The 24972-nt window shown below is 42.6% G+C and overlaps 1 protein-coding gene across 1 annotated transcript in view; it reads left to right on the plus strand.

The window, feature by feature from the left end:
- LOC140734232 (monocarboxylate transporter 8-like) overlaps positions 1-24972 on the plus strand; it is an 81915-nt gene that overhangs the window by 39850 nt on the left and 17093 nt on the right. The window contains exon 2 of the mRNA XM_073057923.1: positions 841-985. Coding sequence (XP_072914024.1) covers positions 841-985 — 145 coding nt within the window. The remainder of the gene's footprint in view (positions 1-840; positions 986-24972) is intronic.

Consider the following 24972-nt stretch of genomic DNA (forward strand, 5'->3'; position numbering starts at 1 on the left):
GTGCAATGTCTTCCCAGTTTTTAGATGTAATGTATCCTCCAGAGGATGTAATGTTTTGATACTATCCTCCAGGGGCTTGCTGATCTTACTATGAGTAAAGGATCTGTTGGGGAGAATATGAGTTAGATATCTAGATGACATGTTCTATCCATTGGAGTTGGTTATTTCTTTATCGTAGTGGAGATGCTGTTCACGTTGGTCTCCTTTCAGTACACTGGTGCTAATGCACCTGACCTCCCAGCTGATCGTCAAAGTCATTCATAAGCACACAGGAGAAAATTCCCCTACACTGTCTAAACGAGCTGGATTTTGTAACAATTTAAATTGACTGGAACATCTTGCATTCCTATGTCAGTCAGGAGCTGACTTCGGACCTTCCTGGTCCGAAGGGATATTCTAAAATGGTTTATTTTAAATTCATTAGCCAAAATCAGCAAGTTTTTTTTCTGACATCCTGAATATCTGTGATCTGGCTCTTGAGATTTAGTAATCCCATCAGTAAAGCAAAAGTGACGAAGGCACCTGTTTCTATTATTTTATAGCTTTCATCCATTTTAAAATCATCAACCAGCAAACTTTCATCTTGAACAGTTCTTATTTCATAGCAATCATCCCCATCTCCAGATCGAGGAGCTATTATGCTTTATACTTGAAATAAGATGAGTTCATCCTTTTGTGAATTAGCCTTTGATGGAAACATTTCATATCTCTCTTGCAAATGGTGTGAGTAATAGTTGGTGTAAGAAGGAAATAATGGTTGTCGTCATTAATGTGGTAAATGGTGGGAGCGGGTGATTAAATCCTATAAAATCTATTTGTCCTGTTATATGTTCTGCACAGCTTGGATCGGTGCCCTCGCGATGGGAATGGTATTCTTCTGTTCTCCGATAGTCAGCATTTTTACTGACTGGCTTGGCTGCAGAAAGACGGCGATGGGCGGAGCAACAGTGGCTTTTATTGGACTTCTTTCCAGTTCCTTCACAAAGTAAGATGGTATTTAAAATGATCATGTTTGTGTGGACACACGCACACACACACGCGCACACACGCGCACACACACGCACACACACACACATAAAAGCATCTACACCTTGCATTATCAAACCGTCTCTCAGTAGAAGGTATAGGGGACTTGATCAGCTGGGTTGATACGCCATGCCTTGGATGCTGCTGGGAAGATTAGAAGCTGGGTGTTTGATATTGTTCCCACTCTGATCTCTCTGAGCCACTGCATTTTAACTTCACATCCACCTGAGCTGATAAATAGCACTTTATCTTCCATCCACTGTGTTTTTATCCCAAGTGCCCTTCCCTTCCAAATCTCTCCATCGTCCTAGGTCAATTTAAATTAATGTGTCATTTTTCATGTAATATTCCATTTTGGATAATAGGGTTTCCCAATCCAAGCTGCCATCCAGGTATGCTACACACAAAACCAACTATCAAGAATGATGTATTTTTTTCTCATTTGTATACGTGGATGCAAGGCTGACCTTGTCGTAGTGCTCTACTGGCACTTACTGCTCAATCAGGTTCAATAATGATATTGAGTCCACTTATATATTTTTCACAGTCTTCTTCAGGGCATTTTTCAAATAGAGGCTCAAATGTTGGAATCAAGTTTAAAATAGCACAGATTGCTGGAGGGCCTCAGCAAGTCAAGCAGCATCTGTGGAAAGAAAGGGATGGTCAATGGTTTCCATCAGGACTGAGTGTAGTAGGAAGGTAGTCTTGAGCAAAAACAGATACACAGTATTTACTTGAGAAGCACACACAAAATGCTGGAGGAACTCAGCAGATCAGGCAGCATCTATGGAGAGAAATAAACAGTTCATTTTTCGGGCTGACTTGATTTGTTCAACTTAGTGATCTGAGATTAATGAGAAGGTAGGTAGTATATCTTCACACTGGCTATCTTCCTGCTAATTTCAGACATTTGTATTGAATGAGTCAAACTTAACATCAGAAGATCTATATAATATACAACCTGAAATTCTTACTCTTCATGCTCAAGTAATTATAGCTGCTTTTGTTAATACTAACAAAATGCCAGACTAATATTATTGTTAGTCAATATAAAATAATAAAGACAAGAAGCTTTTATTAGAATTAAGTATATAAATGTACAGTTTTGATTTCCTTGTTTAGAGAAGGATGTGTGGCAGTGTAGCAGTTACTAGATTGCTTCTGAGATGTCTATCTAGGCACGTGGACTACAGCGGAATTTAGAGTTGCGGGGTCAGCTATCAGATCGGCCACAATCTTATGACACAGAGGGTGATGTTGCTTCTGTGTGCTATCATGTTCTCCTTTCAACAATAGAAACCAAGATCCTGCAATTCAATCATGTATCCTGTGTTCTGCACGTTGGATAACATAGAAAGTACAAGCAGGATGTTTGGAGCCTTCCCCATTTAACAAGTTCATGACTAGTCTACTTCAGCCTAATTTTCCTATCTGATACAAATATCCTTGATTTTACTAATGTCCCAAGGTGCTTTAATAATTGAGCATCTATGGCTCTCCATTGTGGAAAATTCTGGGGAATCGCCACCCTTTGAGTGAAGAAATACCTCCACATTTCAGTCTCAAATAGTCTTCCCTCACCCCCCCCCCCTTTGTTTTTAGACTGTGACCCACAGGTTCTAGACTTCAGAACCAGAGGAAACATCCTACCCACACCTACCCTGTAGAAGAACACAACATCGATATCGAAAGGCCTAGATAGAGTGGACGTGGAGAGGGTGTTTCCTATAGTGGGGGAATCTAGGACCAGAGGGCACAGCATCAGAATACAAAAATGTCCCTTTAGAACAGAGTTGAGGAGGAATTTCATGAGCCAGAGGGTGGTGAATCTATGATTTATCGCATTATTTGCCACAGATAGAGGCCAAGTCATTGGGTATACTTAAAGCAAGAGTTTCCTAGATTTTTGATTAGTAAAGGCATCAAAGATTATGATGAGAAGACAGGAGAATGGGGTTGAGAGGGATAGTAAATCAGCCATGATGGAATGACAGAGGACTTGATGGGCTGAATGACCTATTTCTGCTCCTATGTCTTATGGTTTTATGGTCTTAACATTAGAAGGTAGAAAGAGTGCCAAATAGGAAAGAAGAGAGCTGAAGGGCTTCACTGATTTTTAAATGCTGATTTTTAAACCTACCCCAATAACTAAAAGTAAAGGAATAGTGAAATTAGGTTTTCAACAGCAAAGATCTTGAGAAGAAATGAAAACTTTAATTCATCTGCACCAACCACTACTTTCCTTTAGAAGGTATTAACAATCTCACACTTGCTTCAGTGCCTTTTATCCTAGGGAGATACCTGGAGGTCACACTGTGGAGGAGCACAGCAGGAAGTTTCACCATTCCTATTGCCAATTCCAGATAATTACATCCTTATGCTCCTGATCTACAAACTCTTACCTCCTATATTCAACTTTTCCCACTTGTAAGTTCTCGTGTTAACATTTATATTGGGAGACGTTGTCACGTAAATACCAGGCTGAACTTGCACCTCGCTGGCATCCCTGTCACCTCTAAGTGGGCTTTTTTACACCTGAAATTGATCTTGTGCTGTGGCTACATTCTAGTACTCCAGCCAGTTATTACCGCTTTGAGATTTAAATGGGTATCATTTATTTAAGACCATAAGACATAGGAGCAGAATTGGGCCATTTGGCTCATCAAAGTGTGCTCCTCTGTTCCATCATGGCTAATTTATTATCCCTATCAGTTCCATTCTCCTGTCTTCGCCCCATTACCTTTGACACCCTGACTAATCAAGAACCTGTCAACTTGCACTTTCAATATAGCCAATGACTTTGGCTTCCACAGTCTTCTGTGGTAATGAATTCCACAGATTCATCACTCTCAAGCTAAAGAACTTACACCTCATTTCTGGTCTGTGGATATCCCTCTACTCTGAGGCTGTGCCCTCTGGTCCTAGAGTCCCCACTATTAGAAACATCCTCACCACATCCACTCTACCCACCACTGAGCACATCTGCATGAAATGGTCTCGTAGGAAAGCAACCTCCATCATCAGGGACCCTCACCATTCAGGACTTGCTCTCTTCTCGCTGCTGCCATCAGGAAGAAAGTACAGGAGCCTCAGAACTCACACCACGAGGTTCAGTAACAGTTATTAACCCTCAACCATCAGGCTCTTGAACAAAAAGGGATAACTACACTCTACTTAACCCACCATTGAAATGTTCCCGCATCCTATGGTCTCACTTTCAAGGACTCCTTATTTTATGTTCTGGATATTTGTTGCTTATTTATTTATTAGTATCATCTCTTTCTTTTTGTATTTGCACAGTTTGTTGTCTTTCGCACACTGGCTGAACACCCAAGTTGGTGCAGTCTTTTATTGATTCTGTTCTGGTTATTATTCTGTAGATTTATTGAGCATGCCATAGGACAATGAATCTCAGAGTTGTATATGGTGATGTATGTATACTTTGATAATGAATTTACTTTGAACTTTGAACACTGTTCAGGAGAGTGAAGTTGTCTATGTTAGTTCAGGAGCCTGACGGTTGAAGGGTAATAACTGCTCTTGAACTTGACGGTGTGGGACCCAACACTCTTGTACCTCCTCCTCAGTGGCAGCAGGGAGAAGAGAGCGTGGCCTGGATGGTGGAGGTCCCTGATTTTCATGTTACCAAGGCAGAGTTCGACAGCCTAGGCATTTGTTACTGAATGCGTGGTGTAGTTAGTACAGAAAGAGACCAGTTAATGTTTTGCCTTGTACATAAGTCGCCTGTATTTCCCTACCATATGCTAAATACACAAGCTGTGTATATTAATTGGCGAGTTACAGTTATTCTGTGCTTTTTTTAGTTTGCTTTGCAAACATGTTTTTTATCTTGGGACCTGGTAAATCGTAGGTTTGTGTACTAAAAAAACTGAAAGCACCTGTTTTTTTAAGTACAGACTTCTGTACTAATAACATGAAAATGATAATCCTGCATATTGACGTCAGCAGTGGAAACAAGCTGTTGATTGAGTTACTTCTCTGATGCAAACACTAAGTTCTTTATCACTTGTGAATACTGCAGACGCTGGGTGGTCAAACATTGAACTACTGATTTGTATTGTAAGTGATTAATGGATTTTGTGAAACTCCCTACCCCAGAACAACAGTTCTCTTTATGCCGATGGTGAGAGCAAAAGAGTCAAACAAGCTCTTGAAAAACTATCTCTAATTTCCTGGAATAGATTTAATTGAGGTAAGGAGTGGGGAAGGAGTACAAACTGGCAGGTGATAGGAGAAATCCGGTGTAAAGGAAGGTAGGTGGGTGGGGAGGGGGATGAGCAGAGAAGCTGGGAAGTGATAGGTGGAAAAGGTAAGTGGCTGAAGAAGGAACGTGATGGGAGAGAAGACTGGACATTTGTTTCCCATCCGTAGATGCTGCCTGACCTGCTGAGTTCTGGATTTCTAGCACCTGCAGAATCTCTTGTGATCGGGAATTGAGCACGTTCCAGATTAATCTTTGCCTTGAGTCATTAAAGGTTAAGAGTTTCCCATCTTGTATGTAGTTACTGTCTTCCCTGAAAGTCTATAAATGCACAGATCAGGAATATTGAGAAGTTTTGGTGGACTTCTTCAGACAATCTGACCTCATGGTGTTGGGGATAGATTATGTAAACCAGTCTGCTGGTTTAGCTGGAACTGTTCTGTTGACAGCATCGAGTGCTTTGCAAATATTGCCAAAAGCAATGTAAAATTATCTAGAGCTAAACCACAACATGCTGGAGGAACTCAGCAGGTGAGGCAGCGTCGATGGAGGAGAATAAACTGTCAACCTTTCAGGCCAAGACCCGTCATCAGGACTGGAAAGGAAAGGGGAAGAAAGCAAAATAAGGTGGTGGGGGTATGGGAAGGAGTACAAGCTGGCAGGTGACAGGGGAGAGGGAAGATAAGTGGGGAGGGGATGTAGTAAGAAGCTGGGAGGTGATAGGTGGAAAAGGTAAAGGGCTGAAGAAGGAGAAATCTGATAGGAGAGGAGATGAGACCTTTATTCTGATAGCAGAGGAGACTGGACCTTCAAGCTCACAGATAATTTAAAGATAGGTGGAGGGGCAGGTAGTTTTGAGGAAGTAGAGAGGCTACAAGAGGACTTAGACAGATTAGGAGAATGGGCAAAGAAATGGCAGATGCAATACAGTATCGGGAAGTGTATGGCCATGCACTTTGGGTGAAAAAGTGAAAGGGTTGACTATTTTTGAAATGGAGAGAAAATACAAAAATCTGAGGTACAAGGGTTTTGGGAGTCCTTGTGCAGGGTTCCTAAAGGTTAATTTGCAGGTTGAGTCTGTGGTGAGGAAGGCAAATGCGATGTTAGTATTCATTTCAAGAGGACTAGAATATAAAAGCAAGGATGTAGTGTTGAAACTTTATAAAGCACTGGAGAGGGTTCACTTGGAGGTTGATGATGATTTGGAGGTTTGTTTGATTTGGATTCACTTGGAGGTTGATGAGGAGGTTGAAAATGATTCCAAGGGTTAAACTGCTTGTCATAAGAAGAGTGTTTGATGGCTTCACTGTATTCACTAGAATTTAGAAGAATGAGGGGTGACCTCATTGAAACCTATCGAATGGTGAAAGGTCTTGATAGAATCAATGTGGCGAGGATGTTTCCTATGGTGTGAGAGTCTAAGACTAGAAGACACAGCTTCAAAATAGAGGGGTGTCCTTTTAGAACTGAGATGAGGAGGAATTTCTTTAATCAGAGAATGGTGAATCTGTGGAATCTGTTGCCACAGGTGGCTGTGGAGGCCAAGTCTCTATGTATATTTAAGGGATGATTGATAGATTCTTGATTGGTCAGGGCATGAAGACCTGCAGGGAGAAGGCAGGAGATTGGAGCTGTGAGAAAAAAATGCATCAGTGCTGAAGCAGACTCAATGGACCTAATTCTGCTCCTATATCTTATGGTCTTAAAGTCTTATTTGTCTCTATAGATGCTGCCTGACCTTCTGAGATCCTCCAGCATCTTGTGTGTTGCTCAGGATTTCCTTCATTTGTGTTTGTAAAATTATCTAATGTACTTTAGTTGTAGTTCATGCAGAGAAAGCATCATGGCCAAATTGTTCTCCCATCCCTAAATTTACACTGTGATTCAATACAGATGGTATCCAACCACATTGAATCTCAGTGTAGATGCATCATGCATCAAAATAACCTTTATGAAATATTTTCTATCTGTGCTTCATAATGAGATGCCTCTAAGGATTTAACAAGCTCCCTTATCTCCTGTAGTTTTAGATAATGATGATGGCCACATCATGCATTTGGTAAATTGTACCCCTTCCATTTAAAGATTACATTTATTTGTTGCAAGTATGTCAAAACATACAATGAAATGTGTTGTCTTTTGTCAACGACCAATACAGTTCAAGGACATAACAGAGGTCAAAGTTGACAGGGAGAAGGCAGAAGAATGGAGTTGAGAGGGAAAATAAATTAACCAAGATCAAATGGCAGGGTTGACTTTGGGCTGAGTGATCATATTCTGTTCCTATGTCTTATGCTCAACTACTGAGATCTGGGTGGCTTTGCTTCTGGAGTGTAATTGCTGTAGGTAGAATACTTTCCCACTGGATCTGAAGGATAGATTTACTTCCGCAAAAGGTGAGGTCCAACTTCCTGGGGAGGTAAGTTCAAGGAAGTGTTGGCTCGATGACATAGCCAACCAGTCTACACAGAAATGAGATTGGCTATAGACCTTTTGGTTAAGATTGTGACTTGCATGCCTTAATAAAGCAAGTGTAAGATGAGGAGAGGAATTATTTTGGTTTCTTCCTCCTTCCTTTCCAGTCCTGATGAAAAGTCTCAGCTCAAATCATCGATAGTTTAGTTCACCCCGTAGGTGCTGTTGAGTTTCTGCAGAGTTTTGTGTTTTGCTCTGTATTTCCAGCATCTGCAGAATCTCGTGTTAATGAGATTGTGAATTAGTGACCGAAGCTCTTCTCTGCAAAGTTGTAGAATTTCATTGGGGATATGATCTGCTCCGTAGGCTGTCTTATTTTTTTTAGCAGGAAAATGTCCTTCTCAACTGTCTATTGATCAGGAGTGGTGGCAAGGCTAAACTTCACAGGCTTAAGATGTGATTAAGTCAAGGAGATCCATCACATATCAGCCTATGATTGAATCAGGAGGCCAGGAGCCCATACACTGTGGACACTCGAGATTTCTTGTTGACTGGGTGTCAACAGGTTAGTGGTGGACTCAGTATCATCCAGAATGGGGGGGGAGGGGTCTATCTTTGGGGCCAGAGTTGAGAATGTGGAACAGCACAGAGCTCACATCTGGGACTAAGATGGGTCAGGTATGCCAGGAGTCTGAGTTTGAGAGGCAGCGTGTGGATGAGAAGTAAAGAAGTTGATAAGTGGCAAGGCCTTTTCCATTTGGTGCAGGAAAAGACACTTGCATAATTTTTAATTTTATGAACTTTTCATTGTGGAACCAAATTCAGACTCTACTTTTGATTAAGAACAAATTTCCTAATCTCTACCTTAACCAATTTTCATATAATTTGGAATTATTTGTTTGTTTGTTTGTTTATTAGGATACAGCACAGAATAGGCCCTGCCGACCCATTGGGACACCAAGCCCAGCAATTCCCAATTTCCCTAATCACAGGGCAATTTACAATGATCAATCAACTTACCAACCGCTATGTCATTGGACTGGGGGAGGGAGTCATGCGGTCACAGGGAGAACGTACAAACTCCTTACAGGCAGTGGCAGTATTTAAGAGTATTGAGAAACTGAAGTTTCCATAAATGTGAGAATAATTTGAGTGTGGCAAATGAAAAAAAAATCACCTTTTGAGATCAAATGATTTAGATGATGGAATAGATGGCCTTGTTGTCAAGTTCACAGATGATATGAAGATTGGTGTAGTTGCAGGTAGTGTTGAGGAAACAGATAGGATGCAGTAGGGCTTAGACAGATTAGGAGAACGGGCAAGAAAGTGGCAAATGAAATACAATGTTGGAAAATGTATGGTCATGCACTTTGGTAGTAGAAATATATGTACAGACTATTTTCTAAATGGGGAGAAAATCCAGGAATCTGAGAGGCAGAGGGACTTGGGAGTCCTTGTGCAGAATGCCCTGAAGGTCATATTACCTGAAGGACCTGAAGGTTGACTTGCAGGTCGAGGTGAGGAAAGCAATGTCATATTAGTATACATTTCAAGATGTCTAGAATACAAGAGCAGGGATGTGATGCTGAGGCTTTATAAAGCACTGATGAGGCCTCACCTTGAGAATCGTGAACAGTTTTGGGCCCCTCATCTTAGAAAAGATGTGCTGGCATTGGAGAGGATCCAGAGGACATTTACAAGGATGATTCCAGGAATAACAGGGTTATCATACGAGGAACGTTTGGTGGCTCTGGGTCTGTACTCGCTGGAATTCAGAAGGATGAGGGGGGAATCTCATTGAAACCTTTTGAATGTTGAAAGGACTAGACAGAGTAGATGTGGAAAGGATGTTTCCCATGGTGGGAGAGTCTAGGACAAGAGGGCATAGCCTCAGGATAGAGGGACGTCCTTTCAAAACAGAGATGCGGAGAAATGTCTTTAGCCAAAGGGTGGTGAATTTGTGGAATTTGTTGCCACATGCAGCTGTGGAGGCCAAGCTCCTGGGTATATTTAAGGTAGAGGTTGATAGGTTCTTGATTGAACATGGCATCAAAGGTTACGGGGAGAAGGCTGGGAACTGGGGTTGAAGAGGAGGGAAAAATGGATCAGCCATGATTGAATGGCGGAGCAGACTCAATGGGCCAGGTGGCCTAATTCTGCTCCTATGTCTTATGGTGTCATCATCAGCTGCGTTAAACCAGAGACAGGAACAATGAAAAAGTCACATTCTATTCTCTAAAACACAATCTACGGTATGAAAGTGCAATTTCTTATTTAAAAAGAGAACTATGTACAAAAGGAAGCAGCTGAATCCAGTATACCTTTGAGAAGCTGAGTGACCAGCCTATTTACTCTAATCTGGAACAAATTACTCAAATGCCAAGTTCTTTGTACATCTCTTTGAGGAACTTTCTTTCCTTTGGTTACACATCCAGCAGCTTTTTATTTTTCATTTTTGATTTTCCCCGGGTGGTGTTGGACCATTGCACTCCAAGTACTTTTTGATGCCCTGTTGCATCTAAGCAAGGTCAGAATTTATCATTCAGCATTTACTGATGAGGAAATGCTAGTGACTGGGGGGGTGTCTCTAAGTTTGTTGGTTGGTTGGGAATTTCAGACTTTGACTGACAGTGTTAGAGAAAAAGCAATCTGTTTCACGTCCTAATTGTGCACAACCTCAAAGTTAATTTATTATCTAAGTACACTCCTGTATATGTCATCATATACTACTGTGAGATTCTTTTTCTTGCAGGCATTTACAATGGTATTTGCGAGCAGAGAGCTTGGTCTGGATGGTGGGGGTCCTTGATGATGGATGCTGCTTTCTTGTGGCAACGCTCCTTGTAGATGTACTCAGTGGTGGGGAAGGGTTTGTCAATGATGCACTGGGCTGTATCCACCGCTTCCTGTAGACATTTTCAGAATGTCCAGCCTCTGACCTGCTCTGGTAACCACGTGTGCTAGATAAGTGAAACTCCTGCAGGATATCGATAATGGGGGGGCTTACTGATGGTGATACTGTGATGGTAGGTGGGTAGACCCTGATTACAGCTGGTCATTGCTCAGCACCCGTGGTGTTACTTATCACTTCTTAGTTCATGCCTGAGAAAGAATGGAGGAACCGGGGCTAACTAGAGATATGGAGCATTTTGTCAAGAGGAAGAAAGAAGTTTATTTAGGGTTTAGGGAACAAGGATAAGCCAGTGGCTCCCCCACTGTCTGAGGTATTCTGGAGCTGAAAATTGTGCTACCATCAGCAAGCAATTCTGAATGAGATGCCAGTGATAAAGAAGCTGAAATTGGGAATATTTATGAGACTCTTAGATAGACACATGGATGAAAGAGGTACGGAGGGCTGTGTGGGAGGGAGTGGTTAGATTGATCGAGTAGGTTGAAAGTCAGCACTACATCATGGGTCGAGGGTCTTACACTGAGCTGTATTGTTCAATGTTCTATGCATGTCATTGGGCCGGACACACTGCCTTGCATAGCTCCAACACGGATGTCCTGGGGCTGAGAAAATCGACCTCCAGGCATAATAACCATCTCCAGTTTTACAAGGCACAGCTCCAGCAGCCTGAGAGCAGATGTCTGTGCAGGCAGGAAGGGTGGTGGAAAGTTAGCAGCAGGGAGGGGGGGAGGTGGGTTACATTTGGAGAGGCTGCAGATTCAGCCCTGCTGATGATCAGCAGACTTCACAAAAATGGCCAGCTCTGATTCCTTCACGAGATTAAGGCCTGCAGGGGTACCCTGTCCACTTCCAGCGGCTTCTTGTTGTGGCAGACTAGTGGCACTTGTTCCACAAGAGTGAATGCCAGTCTGTGTTTCAGGGTGACAGGCATATCATAACTGAATTGTACCAGCTGTGAGAGGCGGATATTGCTTTCCCTCTTCTCCCCTCTCAAAACCCCCAAGCCCAACCTCGGTGTCCCTCACCAGAGAAACGTTCCCTGAATCCGTTCAGCGCAATCGGATGGCACATATTTCTCCTATCTCTTATCTTCGGCAGTAACCCAAACAAGCAGCTTACACAGAGAATAGAAATGCATAACGGAAAAAAAATATGAAGCATGTGAACCAGGGCATTACACGAAGATAAAGTGAAAAGCTTGCCTTGTATAGATCAAGTCATTACACAGTGCATTGAGCTAGAATAAGGTAAAACAATAACATTGCAGAATAAAAGGATAAAGGCTGCCAAAAACGTGCAGTGCAGTGCAGCTAAATGATAAAGTGCAAGATCGTAACAAGGTCGACAGTGAGGCCACAAGTCCATCTATTGAACTAGAGGTCTGTTCAAGAGTCTGATAACACTGAGATAGAAGCTGTCCTTGAGCCTGGTGATAAGGACTTTCAGGCTTTAGTACCTTCTGCCTGATGGGAGAGAGAATGTATGGGATGGGTGGGATCTTAATTATGTTGGCTGCTTTGCTGAGACGGTGAGTATGGAGGGTGTCCTTAGAGGGAAGGTTGTTTTCTGTGATGAGTTGAGCTGTGTCCACCAACTCTGCAGTTTCTTGTGGTCACGTGCAGAACAGTTGCCGTACCAAGCCATACACCTCCAGCCAGGATGCTTTCGGTTAAAAATTGGCAAGAGTTGATGGGGGCATGCCAAATTTCTTCAGCCGTCTGAAGAAGTAGAGGCAATGCTGAGCTTTCTCGGCAGTGACGTCAACAGGATTAGACCAGGACAGCCTTTGGTGATCTTCACACCCAGGAACTCGAAGCTGTCAACTTCGACATCACTGATGTGGACAGGAGCATGTGCATTGCTCCTCTTTCTGAAGTCAATGACCAGCTCTTATGTTTTGTTGACATAGAGGGAAATGTTGTGATGCGGCTGGTCCTTTGGAGTATCTGGTCAGTGGTGATCCCCATAGTGGGACGATGGTAACTTGAGCAGTCTGTGGCGAGCGGTGCAGTTGGTAGTGAACCTCCTTTCAAATGGCATTTCCTGATCTTGATTGATTCTTGTAACCCTGTATCGAAGTTCTCAGGGCCGGGCTGCTGTCTTTAGTTTCCACTCGCTCTGAGAACGTGTGTGGAGAACTTCTTAGCTCAACCTTTCAAGGGTGGTCAAGTTCAGCATTGCGCTGGTTCAGCGTCATGTCTAAAATCATGTGACAAATATCAGCACCCTGCAGAACTCGTATTCAAATCCCACCAATGTCACCACTGAGGCACAGGCTTGTCACTTGCTTCCAACAGAACAGTAGCATGGCAGGGCCTTCTTCAACTGCTGTACAAAGCTTTGTTTTGCTATTGCCTCAATCATGAGCATAGCTACCGTGGCAACAGGTCCATTAGCTTTGTAAATAAAATATTCTAGTTTAGCAGCCAGCAGGAGATTTAAGCTTTTCTTTCTCCCCCCTCCCCCAAGGAGGCCCCTTGCGCACACAGTACCTCAGATTGTAAACCACATCACTGACCTATTTTGTTTTTCTAAAGTTCTTTGTAGAGTTTTAACTCACAGTAACCAGGAAGGTTTAGAATTCACTTTGTCTCTTTAAATAAATCTTTGGATTTTTATTTATTCCTTCCTTAAAACTTACGCACGTAGCTGTTCAAACTGCACGGATCTTTGGATGAGAAGGGAACATTTTCCAACTTGTGTTTCTCACTTTCGCTGATACATTAGGACAGCATGTCAGCATAGCAGTTAGCGGAACGCTATTACAGCGCCAGCAACCTGGGTTCAATTCTGCCGCTGTCTGTAAGCAGTTTGTACGTTCTCCCCGTGACCGCGTGAGTTTCCTCTGGGTTCTCTGGTTTCCTCCCACTTTACAGAGACGCCCAGGTTAGTAGGTTAATCGGTCACACGGGCGTAATCGAGTGATGCAGGCTTGTTGGGCCAGAAGGGACTTTTATTTTACTGTATCTCTAAATAAAACTAAAATAATAGGCAGCAGTTAATACAAGCACAATTAATTATTTAATGTAATAATTACCAGTCCAATTCCTTTAGATTTCTTTTTATTGTGCATGTGTTTTTCTCTCTTGGGCTGCTCATCACAGAGTTCTGGAGATTACTCATTGCCTCATGTGGTTTCCATGACAATCCAGGAAGGTTGATCATAGAACTTCGAATAATATTTTTATTGGACTAGATCAAGCAGAAGAATGACACTTGGTTTTGGCCTACAAGTCTGTAAGTGGATAAGTGGGCTTTGCAAAACATTCAAGTGTCAAGCGTGAGGAAATCTGCCGAAGCTGGAAATCAGAGCGACACACACAAAATGCTGGAGGAGCTCAGCAGGCCAGGCAGCACCTATGGAAAAAAGTAAACAAACAGCCAACCTTCTTCAGGACTGAGATGGAAGGGTGAAGATGCCTGAATAAAAAGGTGGGAGGAGGGGAAAGGGGCTAGCTGGAAAGTGTTGATGAAGCCAGGTGGGAGGGAAAGGTAAAGGGCTGACGAAAAAGGAATCTGATAGGAGAGGGGAGTGAACCATAGGAGAACAGGAAGGAGGAGGGAACCCAAGGGAAGTACTGGCAAGGGAATAGAGGAAGGGGTGGGGGTGGAGAAACTGATGTTCATGACATCAGGTTGGAGGGTTCCCAGACGGAACACAAGGTGTTGCCCCTCCACCCTGAGGGTGACCTCATCTTGGCACAAGAGGAGGCCATGGACTGACGTGTTGGAATTGGAATTCAAATGTTTGCCCTCCAGGGAGTCCTGCTTGTGGCGGATAGTGCGGAGGTGCTCAATAAGGTAAGCCTCCATTTACAAGTGTCAAATCCACGTGCTGAAAATTTCTACTTAGGCACGGAATTACCAGAGGTCCATACCAGAAACTGGGCAGTGGGTCTCATCAGCATATTACCTGTAAACCCTAGGTTGCAACTGAGGAGCTTACAGGAGGAAGTAGGGCCAATTCAGGCTTGTGGATGGTGGGGTTGTAATATGCAGCTCAGGATGTGGGACAATAACTCCTACACTTCCTGGGTCCACATGAGAGTGAAGTGATAACATAAAGGTTAATTTTTTTATGATTTGGCCGCAGTAGTCTCTGAACAAACAGAATCCAGACTGACCAATATGGATCAGTTTTGCCGACAGACACAAGTATTCATTAACAAAGGGCCAAATGTTTGCTAAAGATAACCATACAGAGATTGAGATTTTGTTCAAGGCTGACTGGATGGCAGGTATGTTCCAGGTGTTTTAGAGTGCAAGACATGTGGACTGGCAAGATCATTAAGTTTTGATCCCGCTAATTGCCTGAGAGTCAGACTCGCTTCTATCTTCTCAGCCAATCTCTCTTCTCAACTCAACATTTTCTTTTGCCATTAATGGCTTATCAGTAACCTGGCAAGAAATTGCACCTGATGGTTTCCTTTATTACTAAGAATAATGTAGCACTATTGTAGTTCACAGGAATATAGCCAACAGCTATTAATGAGTTTGAGGAGATTTGGTATAACCGTATAACAATTACAACACGGAAACAGGCCATCTCGGCCCTTCTAGTCCGTGCCGAATGCTTACTCTCACCTAGTCCCACCGACCTGCACTCAGCCCATTACCCTGCGTTCCTTTCCTGTCCATATACCTATCCAATTTTACTTTAAATGACAATATTGAACCTGCCTCTACCACTTCTACTGGAAGCTCGTTCCACACAGCTACCACTCTCTGAGTAAAGAAGTTCCCCCTCGTGTTACCCCTAAACTTTTGCCCCCTAACTCTCAACTCATGTCCTCTTGTTTGAATCTCCCCTACTCTCAATGGAAAAAGCCTATCCACGTCAACTCTATCTATTCCCCTCATAATTTTAAATACCTCTATCAAGTCCCCCCCTCAACCTTCTACACTCCAAAGAATAAAGACCTAACTTGTTCAACCTTTCTCTGTAACTTTAGTGCTGAAACCCAGGTAACATTCTAGTAAATCTCCTCTGTACTCTCTCTATTTTGTTGACATCTTTCCCATAATTCGGTGACCAGAACTGTACACAATACAAATTTGGCCTCACCAATGCCTTACTTGCTGGAATTTAGAAGATTTAGAAGATCGAGTGGGGATCTTATTGAAACGTATAAAATTCTAAAGGGATTGGACAGGCTAGATGCAGGAAGATTGTTCCCGATGTTGGGGAAGTCCAGAATGAGGGGTTACAGTTTAAGGATAAAGGGGAAGCCTTTTAGGACCGAGATGAGGAGAAACTTCTTCACACAGAGAGTGGTGAGTCTATGGAATTCTCTGCCACAGGAAACAGTTGAGGCCAGTTATTGGCTATATTTAAGAGGGAGTTAGATATGGCCTTTGTGGCTAAAGGGATCAGGGGGGTATGGAGAGAAGGCAGGTACAGGGTTCTGAGTTGGATGATCAGCCATGATCATATTGAATGGCGGTGCAGGCTCGAAGGGCCGAAGGGCCTACTCCTGCACCTATTTTCTATGTTTCTATGTTTGTACAATTTTAACATTACATCCCAATTCCTATACTCAATGCTCTGATTTATAAAGGCCAACATACCAAAAGCTTTCTTCACCACCCTATTCACATGAAATTCCACCTTCAGGGAACTATGCACCTTTATTCCTAGATCACTCTGTTCTACTGCATTCCTCAATGCCCTACCATTTACCATGTATGTCCTATTTGGATTATTCCTACCAAAATGTAGCACCTCACACTTATCAGCATTAAACTCCATCTGCCATCTTTCAGCCCACTCTTCTGGCCTAAATTTCTCTGCAAGCTTTGAAAACCTACTTCATTATCCACAACACCACCTATCTTGGTATCATCTGCATACTTACTAATCCAATTTATCACCCCATCATCCAGATCATTAATGTATATGACAAACAACATTGGACCCAGTACAGATCCCTAAGGCACACCACTAGTCACCGGCCTCCAACCTGACAAACAGTTATCCACCACTACTCTCTGGCATCTCCCATCCAGCCACTGTTGAATCCATTTTACTACTTCAATATTAATACCTAATGACTGAACCTTCCTAACTAATCTTCCGTGTGGAACCTTGTCAAAGGCCTTACTGAAGTCCATATAGACAACATCCACTGCTTTACCCTCGTCAACTTTCCTAGTAATCTCTTCAAAAAATTCAATAAGATTTGTCAAACATGACCTTCTGCGCACAAATCCATGTTGACTGTTCCTAATCAGACCCTGTCTATCCAGATAATTATATATACCATCTCTAAGAATAATTTCCATTAATTTACCCACCACTGACATCAAACTTACAGGCTGATAATTGCTAGGTTTACTCTTAGAACCCTTTTTAAACAATGGAACCACATGAGCAATACGCCAATCCTCCGTCACCATCCCTGTTTCTAATGACATTTGAACTATTTCTGTCAGAGCCCCTGCTATTTCTACACTAACTTTCCTCAAGGTCCTTTGGTATGTCACCAAAGACTCTAGCAAATTTCTACAGAGTATGATGGAGAGTATTCTGACTGGTTGCATCACCATCTGGTATGGATGCTCTGAAGTGCAGCATCGAAAAAGGCCGAAAACAATTGTAGACTCAGCCAGCTCCATCACAGGCACAACCCTCCCAACATTGAGGATGTCTTCAAAAGTTAATGCCTCAAGAAGGCAGCATTCGTCATTAAAGACCATCAGCATCTGAGACATGCCCACTTCTCGTTATTGCCATCAGGGAAGAGGTAAACGAGCCTGACGACCCACATGCAGTACTTGAGGAACAGCTTCTTCCCCTCTGCCTTCAGATTTCTGAATGGTCCATGAACACACCCTCACTATTCCCCTTTTGGACTGTCCAACCTATTGTTACTTATTTAGGGGTGGCCTGGTAGCATAGTGGTTAGCATAACACTATTACAGTGCCTGCAGGGTTCAGTTCTGCCGCTGTCTGTAAGGGGTTCACACTTCCTTGCCATGACTGCATAGGGATCCTCCACTTGCTCTGGTTTCCTCCCACATTTCAAAGACGTGCTGGATACTAGGTTACTCGGTCATATGGGTGTAAGTAGACAGTGCGGCCTCGTTGGGCCAGAATGGCCTGTTACCACACTGTATCTCTAAATAAAATATATATTGTAACTATTTTCTATGCCTTGCACTATATTGTTGCAGCAAAGCAACAAATTGCATGACATACAATACTGTGCTAAAGCTAGGGTGCCTAAGACATTTGCACAGTCCTGTATTTGCCAATGTGGAGAGGAGAGTGAGTTTGTAAATCTGGCAGGAAAAAAGGATTTTGGGAATGGCGACAGTGGCGCACCGCGGGAGGGGTGTGGGACAGGGGGCAGAGAAGGAGTGCCGGTGGGGGTGGGGGGTAGTGGCACCGGTGCAGGCACACCCAGCCCTGAGGCACCAGGCAAGGTTCCAAATAATTGGTTTATTCATCATTACAGAATGTCTCTTTGGTGCTTTCCGCTCCCTCCCCTCTCCTTTCCCTTTTCCCAACCGTGATTCCCCTCTTCCCACTCTCAGTCCACATTAGAGACCCATATCAGAATCAGGTTTATCATCACTCACATATGTCATGGAAGTTGTTTTTTGTTCACGACAGCAGTACAGTGCAATGCATAAAACTATTGCAGTACTGTGCAAAAGTCTTGGGCACCCTAGCTCTATCTATATATATATATATATATATATATATATATATATAAGACTTTTGTACAGACCTATATGATAACAAACCTGAATTCTGATTCTGCGATACCCTCAGCCTTGCCTCAAGAGTCCATTTTACTGTTGGCGATAAAACAACAGCATAACTAAATCAACCAAGCCTGTGCCTTGTGCATCAGCACTAGTTGGATCAGCAAATCAATCTGCCACTTTTGAACAAAGGGTCAGTTGCCTGTTTTTAGGAGATCCAGTTTAAATACTTTAAGTTTAATGTTCAAAATACCCCCTTCTTACTTTGGTGCATACAATTAGTTGCCAGGTCAGTCTCCCAGACAGATTCACATCAAGGAGCAACGCTGGCCATGGAGACAGCATTGCAGTACAGTCTGGTGAACTAAATGCCAGTGAGCTTGAGTTAGAGCCAGAGGCAGAGATGTAAATGATGTTCAGTCACATGTTGCATCCTTGACCCTTCATGTCCCTCCAGCATTCTAGATTGTTTTTTTTAAAAGAGAAACTAGAAGCTTTCCTCTAGGGTGATTATTTTTTTAAGGTGAGATTCACAGAATGTCACAGCTTGGGAGGAGGGCATTTTCCCAACATGCTTTGCTGTCTTCAGTGGAGAAGCTCAATTAGTTCCAGTCCCTGCTCTTTCCCCAGAGCCCTGTAAATATTTTCTCTTTGGATATGGATCGATTTTTTTCCTGTTTAAAAAGAGGGGATTTTGCAACGATGTTATGTCCAGCCTTGACACAGTGCCAGCAAGGCACATTCTTTCACGTAATCCACTTTCTCTGATAATCCATGCTTGTGTAGAGCTGTTTGATGTTTGTCAGGGTAAGTGTACTCACTGAGTTCTTTCTCTGCAGGCTCAGAGGTGATCCATGTGGTTACATCTGCTTGTTCCAGCTCTTTGAAAGAGCTCGCTAATAAAAGATTGGCTTTACTTGTCACAAATATGCTGAAGGATACAGAGAAATGCATTGTTTAGGTTAAATCAATTCGGCGAGGGTTATGCTGGGCACCCTGCAGGTATCGCCACAACGCTAGTGCCAACATAGCTTGCCCTCAACATATTAACTCTAACCCTAACCGTACGTCTTTGGATTGTGGGAGGAAACTGGAGCATCCAGAGGAAACCCACAATACCACAGCAGGAATGTACAAACTCTTTACAGACAATGTCAGGAATTGAACCCCCACTGGTGATCGCTGGTACTGTTTTTTTTTAGGCCCTCCATTGGTTGGGGTCGACAATGGATGCTGTGTCCCAGCTGTCTACATGATCCAAAAGCGAGAAGCAAGCCAGGGCAGTACAATCTGGAGAGCAAGTTGATGCCAGTGTAGCAGGCCTCCCCCTCTCTACATAGCTGATGAATCCGAAGGAACAGCAGAGACCCATACAGTTTGGCACCAGTGGTGTCACAGGAGTTGCCAGTCTGAGTTGAACTCAATGTAGGACTATCTTATGGACTCCAGCTCCGGATTTTTCCTCTGGGTTTATTCCCAAACTGAGTGGGTATAGCTAGAAGGCAGTGGAGGTTTGAGATCAGAGTTTTCCTTCTCCCATATGAGCTACCGACCACGGCTGATGAGCCCCATATGCTTAAAGCAATTGGATTTATTTAAGGCACCAGTAACCTGCCATTGCCCCTTCTCCTGTCAGTAGAAATGGTTCCACCGGGCTTGGTAGCTAAGCCCTACATGATGGCCAGGAGCTGAACTTCATTGTCAGAGGCTATTTGAGATGTACGTTATTGGGAGCATTTAATAGGTAGTGGGAGCTTATCCCCAGCCATAAAAACCTTAAGGAGCCAATTCCGTAATAATGTTACGCTAACCACTAAGCTACTCTGCCATCAACATCCCTCCCGTTCCCCTGCTCTTCATACAATTTTCCAGTATTTTGTTTCTCAAGAACGTATCCTGTTAAGTTTTGAAAGCTAACAGTATATTTCCTTCCAACATCCTTTCCAATTAAAACAGTTAGATCATGTGAGCTGATTGTGTTTATATGTTAAAAAGAACACTTTGCAATGTTGCTTTGCCAGCCACCTTAAGTTGGGACATTCTTGTCTTAGTCTAACAGAATCCTTTAACAAATGCAGAGTGGGAGGAGGGCTGAGGGATAAAGCTCAGGCTCTCCAGCTCTGCCCACTTCTCACTGGAGACCCAGAGCGGAGCCCAAGTTCAGGTGTATTGCCATGGAAATTAGCTTTACAAACATGAGAAACATGTATTACTTAAATTAACATAAACTATACAGAACTTGCTCCACACTATAAACAAAGATATCATAATGGCGTTAGTGCCATCTGAAGGAAATATAGTCCAAGATAGAATTAACGTTTTTCAGGTCGGTTCAAGAACCTGATAGCAGTGGGGAAGAAGCTGTTGTTGAACCCTGAGATGTGGATCTTCAGACTGTTGTGTACCTCCTGCTTGCTTTTCAGGGTACATCTGTTGAAGTTTGTCAAAGTCTTTGATTACATGCTAAATCTCTTTAAGCTTCTAAGAAAGTGGAGATGTGGGTGTGTCTTCTTCATGGTTGCATCTCTGAGCTCCGAGATGTTGAAGCTGCTCTTTGGGGGCCACTGTGTAATAGGCATTTCTCATCTTCCATTCCTCCCAATCGGCCTTTCTTTAGGTGACCCTTCACTATGGCTTCTGGTTATCTAATTGTGAAGGGACCATCACATTCAAATCCAGTAATGTACCCACTGGACATCCATTCATACCTGTAGGGAAAACTGAGGAGTAGTGGATGTTACACAAACATCTACACTACTACCTCAAATGAATGGACATTCTTCTCATAGAGTCAAAGAGCACTACAGCACAGAATCAGGCCCTTCAGCCCATCTGGCCCATGCTGAACTATTATTCTGCCTAGTCCCATCGGCCCGCACCCGGACCATAGCCCTCCATACCCCGCTCATCCCTGTACCAATCCAAAATTGTCTTAAATGTTGCAATTGAACCTGTACCCATCCTTTCCACTGGCAGCTCATTTTACACACACATCACCCTCAGGGTGAAGTAGTTCACCCTCAGATTCCCCTTCAGTATTTCGCCTTTCATCCCTAACCTATGACCTCTAATGTTAGTCTCACCCAACCTCCGTGGAAAATGCCTGCTTGCATTTACCCTTTCTATAGCCCTCATAATTGTATATACTGTTCCTTCTATCTAATCTCTCCTCATTTCCCTACACTCCTGGGAACCTACATTCTAACCTATTCTGCCTTTCCCTGTAACTCAGTCATATCATTGCTTGAGAGAAATCTTTTATTTCTGTCTCCTGCTGCCAACATCTCAGGCACATCCTGTAAGCAGTGGAGCAAATGTCTCTTTATTAGATCCCAAGGTATGCAGCCTTTAACCATCCCACTCAAACACCCACACAGTTCAAAATTTGACCATTGAGCGTTAATTGCATTCCATTGTGCAATGGACCACAGGGTTTCACCAGGGTAGACTGTTGCGTCATTTGAAGTTGATTTGGAAAAGGCAGTGAATTTTAAAAGGCACAAAAGATGTTTGCTTTTTGCAGCTGTACCCAAGGAGAGTCTATCAGGAGTGGCTTCATTCATTTTGGGGGAAACATGTAGGCCAGAGCTTTCTAGAAAATGGTGGGAGCACTGGGGCCCTGTCTATTGTTCTGTGGCAGGTTAGGCCTGGTGCAGGAACAGTGAGCCCACGCTTGTGAAGGGAGAAGAGATGCTGAGTTGAGAGATAATAATTTCATTGATGTTTTACTTTTGAAAAAGCCAATTACCGTAGATGTCGGATTATAAGCCGCTACTTTTTTCCCACATTTTGAACAGCTTTGAACTCTGCGGCCTTTAATACGGTGCGGCTAATACATGATTTTTTTCATGCCACCAAAAACATTTTGCCTCGTAACAGTAGACCAATAAAATTGATGAGTAGTTCACAGAGGTCCAATGAAATTGTACGATAAATCAAGCGCACTTTCACAATTAAATTATTGTAAATCAGTCATTTGTACTCACCCTCATCAACATGGAAAACACTCGAAGAAAAGCATTGTGCTGCCTTTAGGGCAGTTATTTAGTTTATAATATTTTCGCTTAGTAATTCATTTTCTAGTTAAAGTTAGAAGTGTTTTAACTATATTTGTTTTCTGTACTACATCGCGGGATGCTATGACGTCACACCCGGTTTCGCCGCGTCTTGTGGGAAAAATGCCGTTTGCGATAAACGGGAAGGCGGGAGGGAGCGCATTACGCGAGCGGCATTGGATCTGAGCGAACGCTGCTTTTAAGTTAAAGGCGATCAATAACTTTTCCTGGTAGGCTGCAGTATATATATTTTTTACCAGTCGTTAGGAGATATTGGAATGTTGTTCAGTAAAAAAGTATACGCAACGTATATTTAAAAGTAGCCGCGTTACAGGCACGGTTCGAAAAAAAGCATTTGCAATATGTATTTGTTTATGTTACCATATGGATTTAATTAAAAGTTAAAAAATCCTCACGTGTAATATCTTTCTGTGTAAATATCTCATATTACAACGTGGGACACCTGCGGCCGAAAATCCGGTGCGGCCTAAAATCCGGTGCGGCCTGTACAAGTAAAAAATTGATTTTCTTTCTAAAATTAGAGCCAGCGGCTTTTAATCAGGTGCGCTCTGTAGTCCGGAATCTACAGTAATTCAAACTGTTTAATTTGTTTAAAAGAATCTGTAATTTTTTTAAAAGCTTAATATATTTAATTTTTTCTAGTTGATGGTTCTAGTAATGTTTGAATGGAGTGCTACGGTAGTGTAGCGGTTAGAACGATGATATTACAGCTCAGGGCATCAGAGTTTGGCCTTCAATTCCGGCGTCCTCTGTAAGAAATTTTGTATGTTCTTCTGTGTGCATGTGTGTTTCCTCTGGGTGCTCCAATTTTATTATACAGTCCAAAGACGTACCATTTAGTAGGTTAATTGGACATTGTAACTTGTCCAATGATTAGGCTAGTGTTGAATCGGTGGGTTGCTGGGCAGTGTGGCTGATTGGGCTGGAAGGGACAGTTCCATGTTTCATCTCGAAATAAACTACTTTTCATCCTCAAACTACTTGATGAGTTCTGGAGATGACAATGGCTGAGGCTGTGGTTTGGGTGTTAAATTTGTTTTTCAGTTGTTCCCTGGGTATGGTGTGTTCTGCAGTCTCCCCCCTGAATCCTGCCTTCCACCAACAGTTAACCCATGATGACATTACTTAATACCTACCACAGTGCAGAGTGATGCTGTGCTTATTTGGGATAAATTCAGGAAAAATACCTTGTTAGATCTGGAAGAGCTAAATTAATTTCATGCTTCCTTAATTAATTCCTGTATCTGAAGCTGAAGTTCAGGCTCCAGGTCAGCAACTGTAAGCACCGGTTCCATAATCACAGTGGTTCACATTTGCTCACACACCGTAATCTACCTGTGTTGTTGCTTTAGTCACAATTTATTCATTAGTTAACTCATTAGTCAAACCCTGTATAACTTGTAGTTAGAATTTTGTTGAGTTAACCTGGTTTTAAGGAACTGATTTTTTTTTGGGTCTAGATTATAATATTTAATGAACTCTTTTAGGATGAATAGAGATTTTAAAAAATATAATACTCTCTAGCTACTAACCTTGCTGAAATGTCAGGTGTTGTTCTTATTCCCTCCCTTTAATACTCATAACTGGGTTTCTACCCACGGTGCGTCTTATTAACCCTGATTTTTCTTTTAAATACACTTTGCCGACAATGGCCAATATATGAGGGCACATTGTTAAGGTGATTGAGGGAAGTGTGGAGGTGGGGGATGTCACAGGTAGATTTTTTGCACGAGTGGAACCTACTGTCAAGCATAGGGATAGCAGTAAGTACATTAGGGACACGCAAGAGATTCTTACATAGGTACATGGATGAATGAAAATTGGAGAGCTATATGGGAAGGATGTATTTTGCACCATTCTCTGTAAACTCTAGAGACTGTTTTGTGTGAAAATCCCAGGAGATCAGCAGTTTCTGAGATACTCAAACCACCCCATCTGGCACCAACAGTCATTCCACAGCCAAAGTCACTGAGATCACATTTTTTCCCCTTTCTGATGTTTGGTCTAAACAAAACGGAACCTCTTGACCATGTCTGGATGCTTTTGTGCATTGAGTTGCTGCCACGTGATTGGCTGACTAGATCTTTACGTTAACAAGCTGGTGTACAGGCGTACCTAATAAAGAGGCCCACTGAGTGTAGGTACCAAAGCAATTGAAGACCCATTATATTCGGGTTCGGGGATTTGTTTTCTGTGATTGATTCAATATGGGGATTTTGCTCTCAGGTGTAACTTGCTCCTGTGGGAGCAGGACCGATACCAGCCTCTCTACTTTCCCTAAAATTGATCTGCTCGTGCCATATGATTGTATAAAATACAATAGCACCATCCAGAGACAGAGAAGCAGTTTCAGCGACAGGTTACTATCGATGCAATGCTCCTCAGACAGGATGAAGAGGTCAATACTCCCCAATGCCATTAGGCTTTACAATTCTACCGCCAGGACTTAAGAACTTTTTAAAAGCTATTATTAATGCTTTTTGAGATAGTGATTTAGATACATATCATATTTTTTACTGAGTTAAGTATTGTATGTAATTAGTTTTGCTACAACAAGTGTATGGGACATTGGAAAAAAAGTTGAATTTCCCCATGGGGATGAATAAAGTATC

Source organism: Hemitrygon akajei, chromosome 10 (assembly GCF_048418815.1).
Source record: "Hemitrygon akajei chromosome 10, sHemAka1.3, whole genome shotgun sequence".
NCBI classification, from domain to species: domain Eukaryota; kingdom Metazoa; phylum Chordata; class Chondrichthyes; order Myliobatiformes; family Dasyatidae; genus Hemitrygon; species Hemitrygon akajei.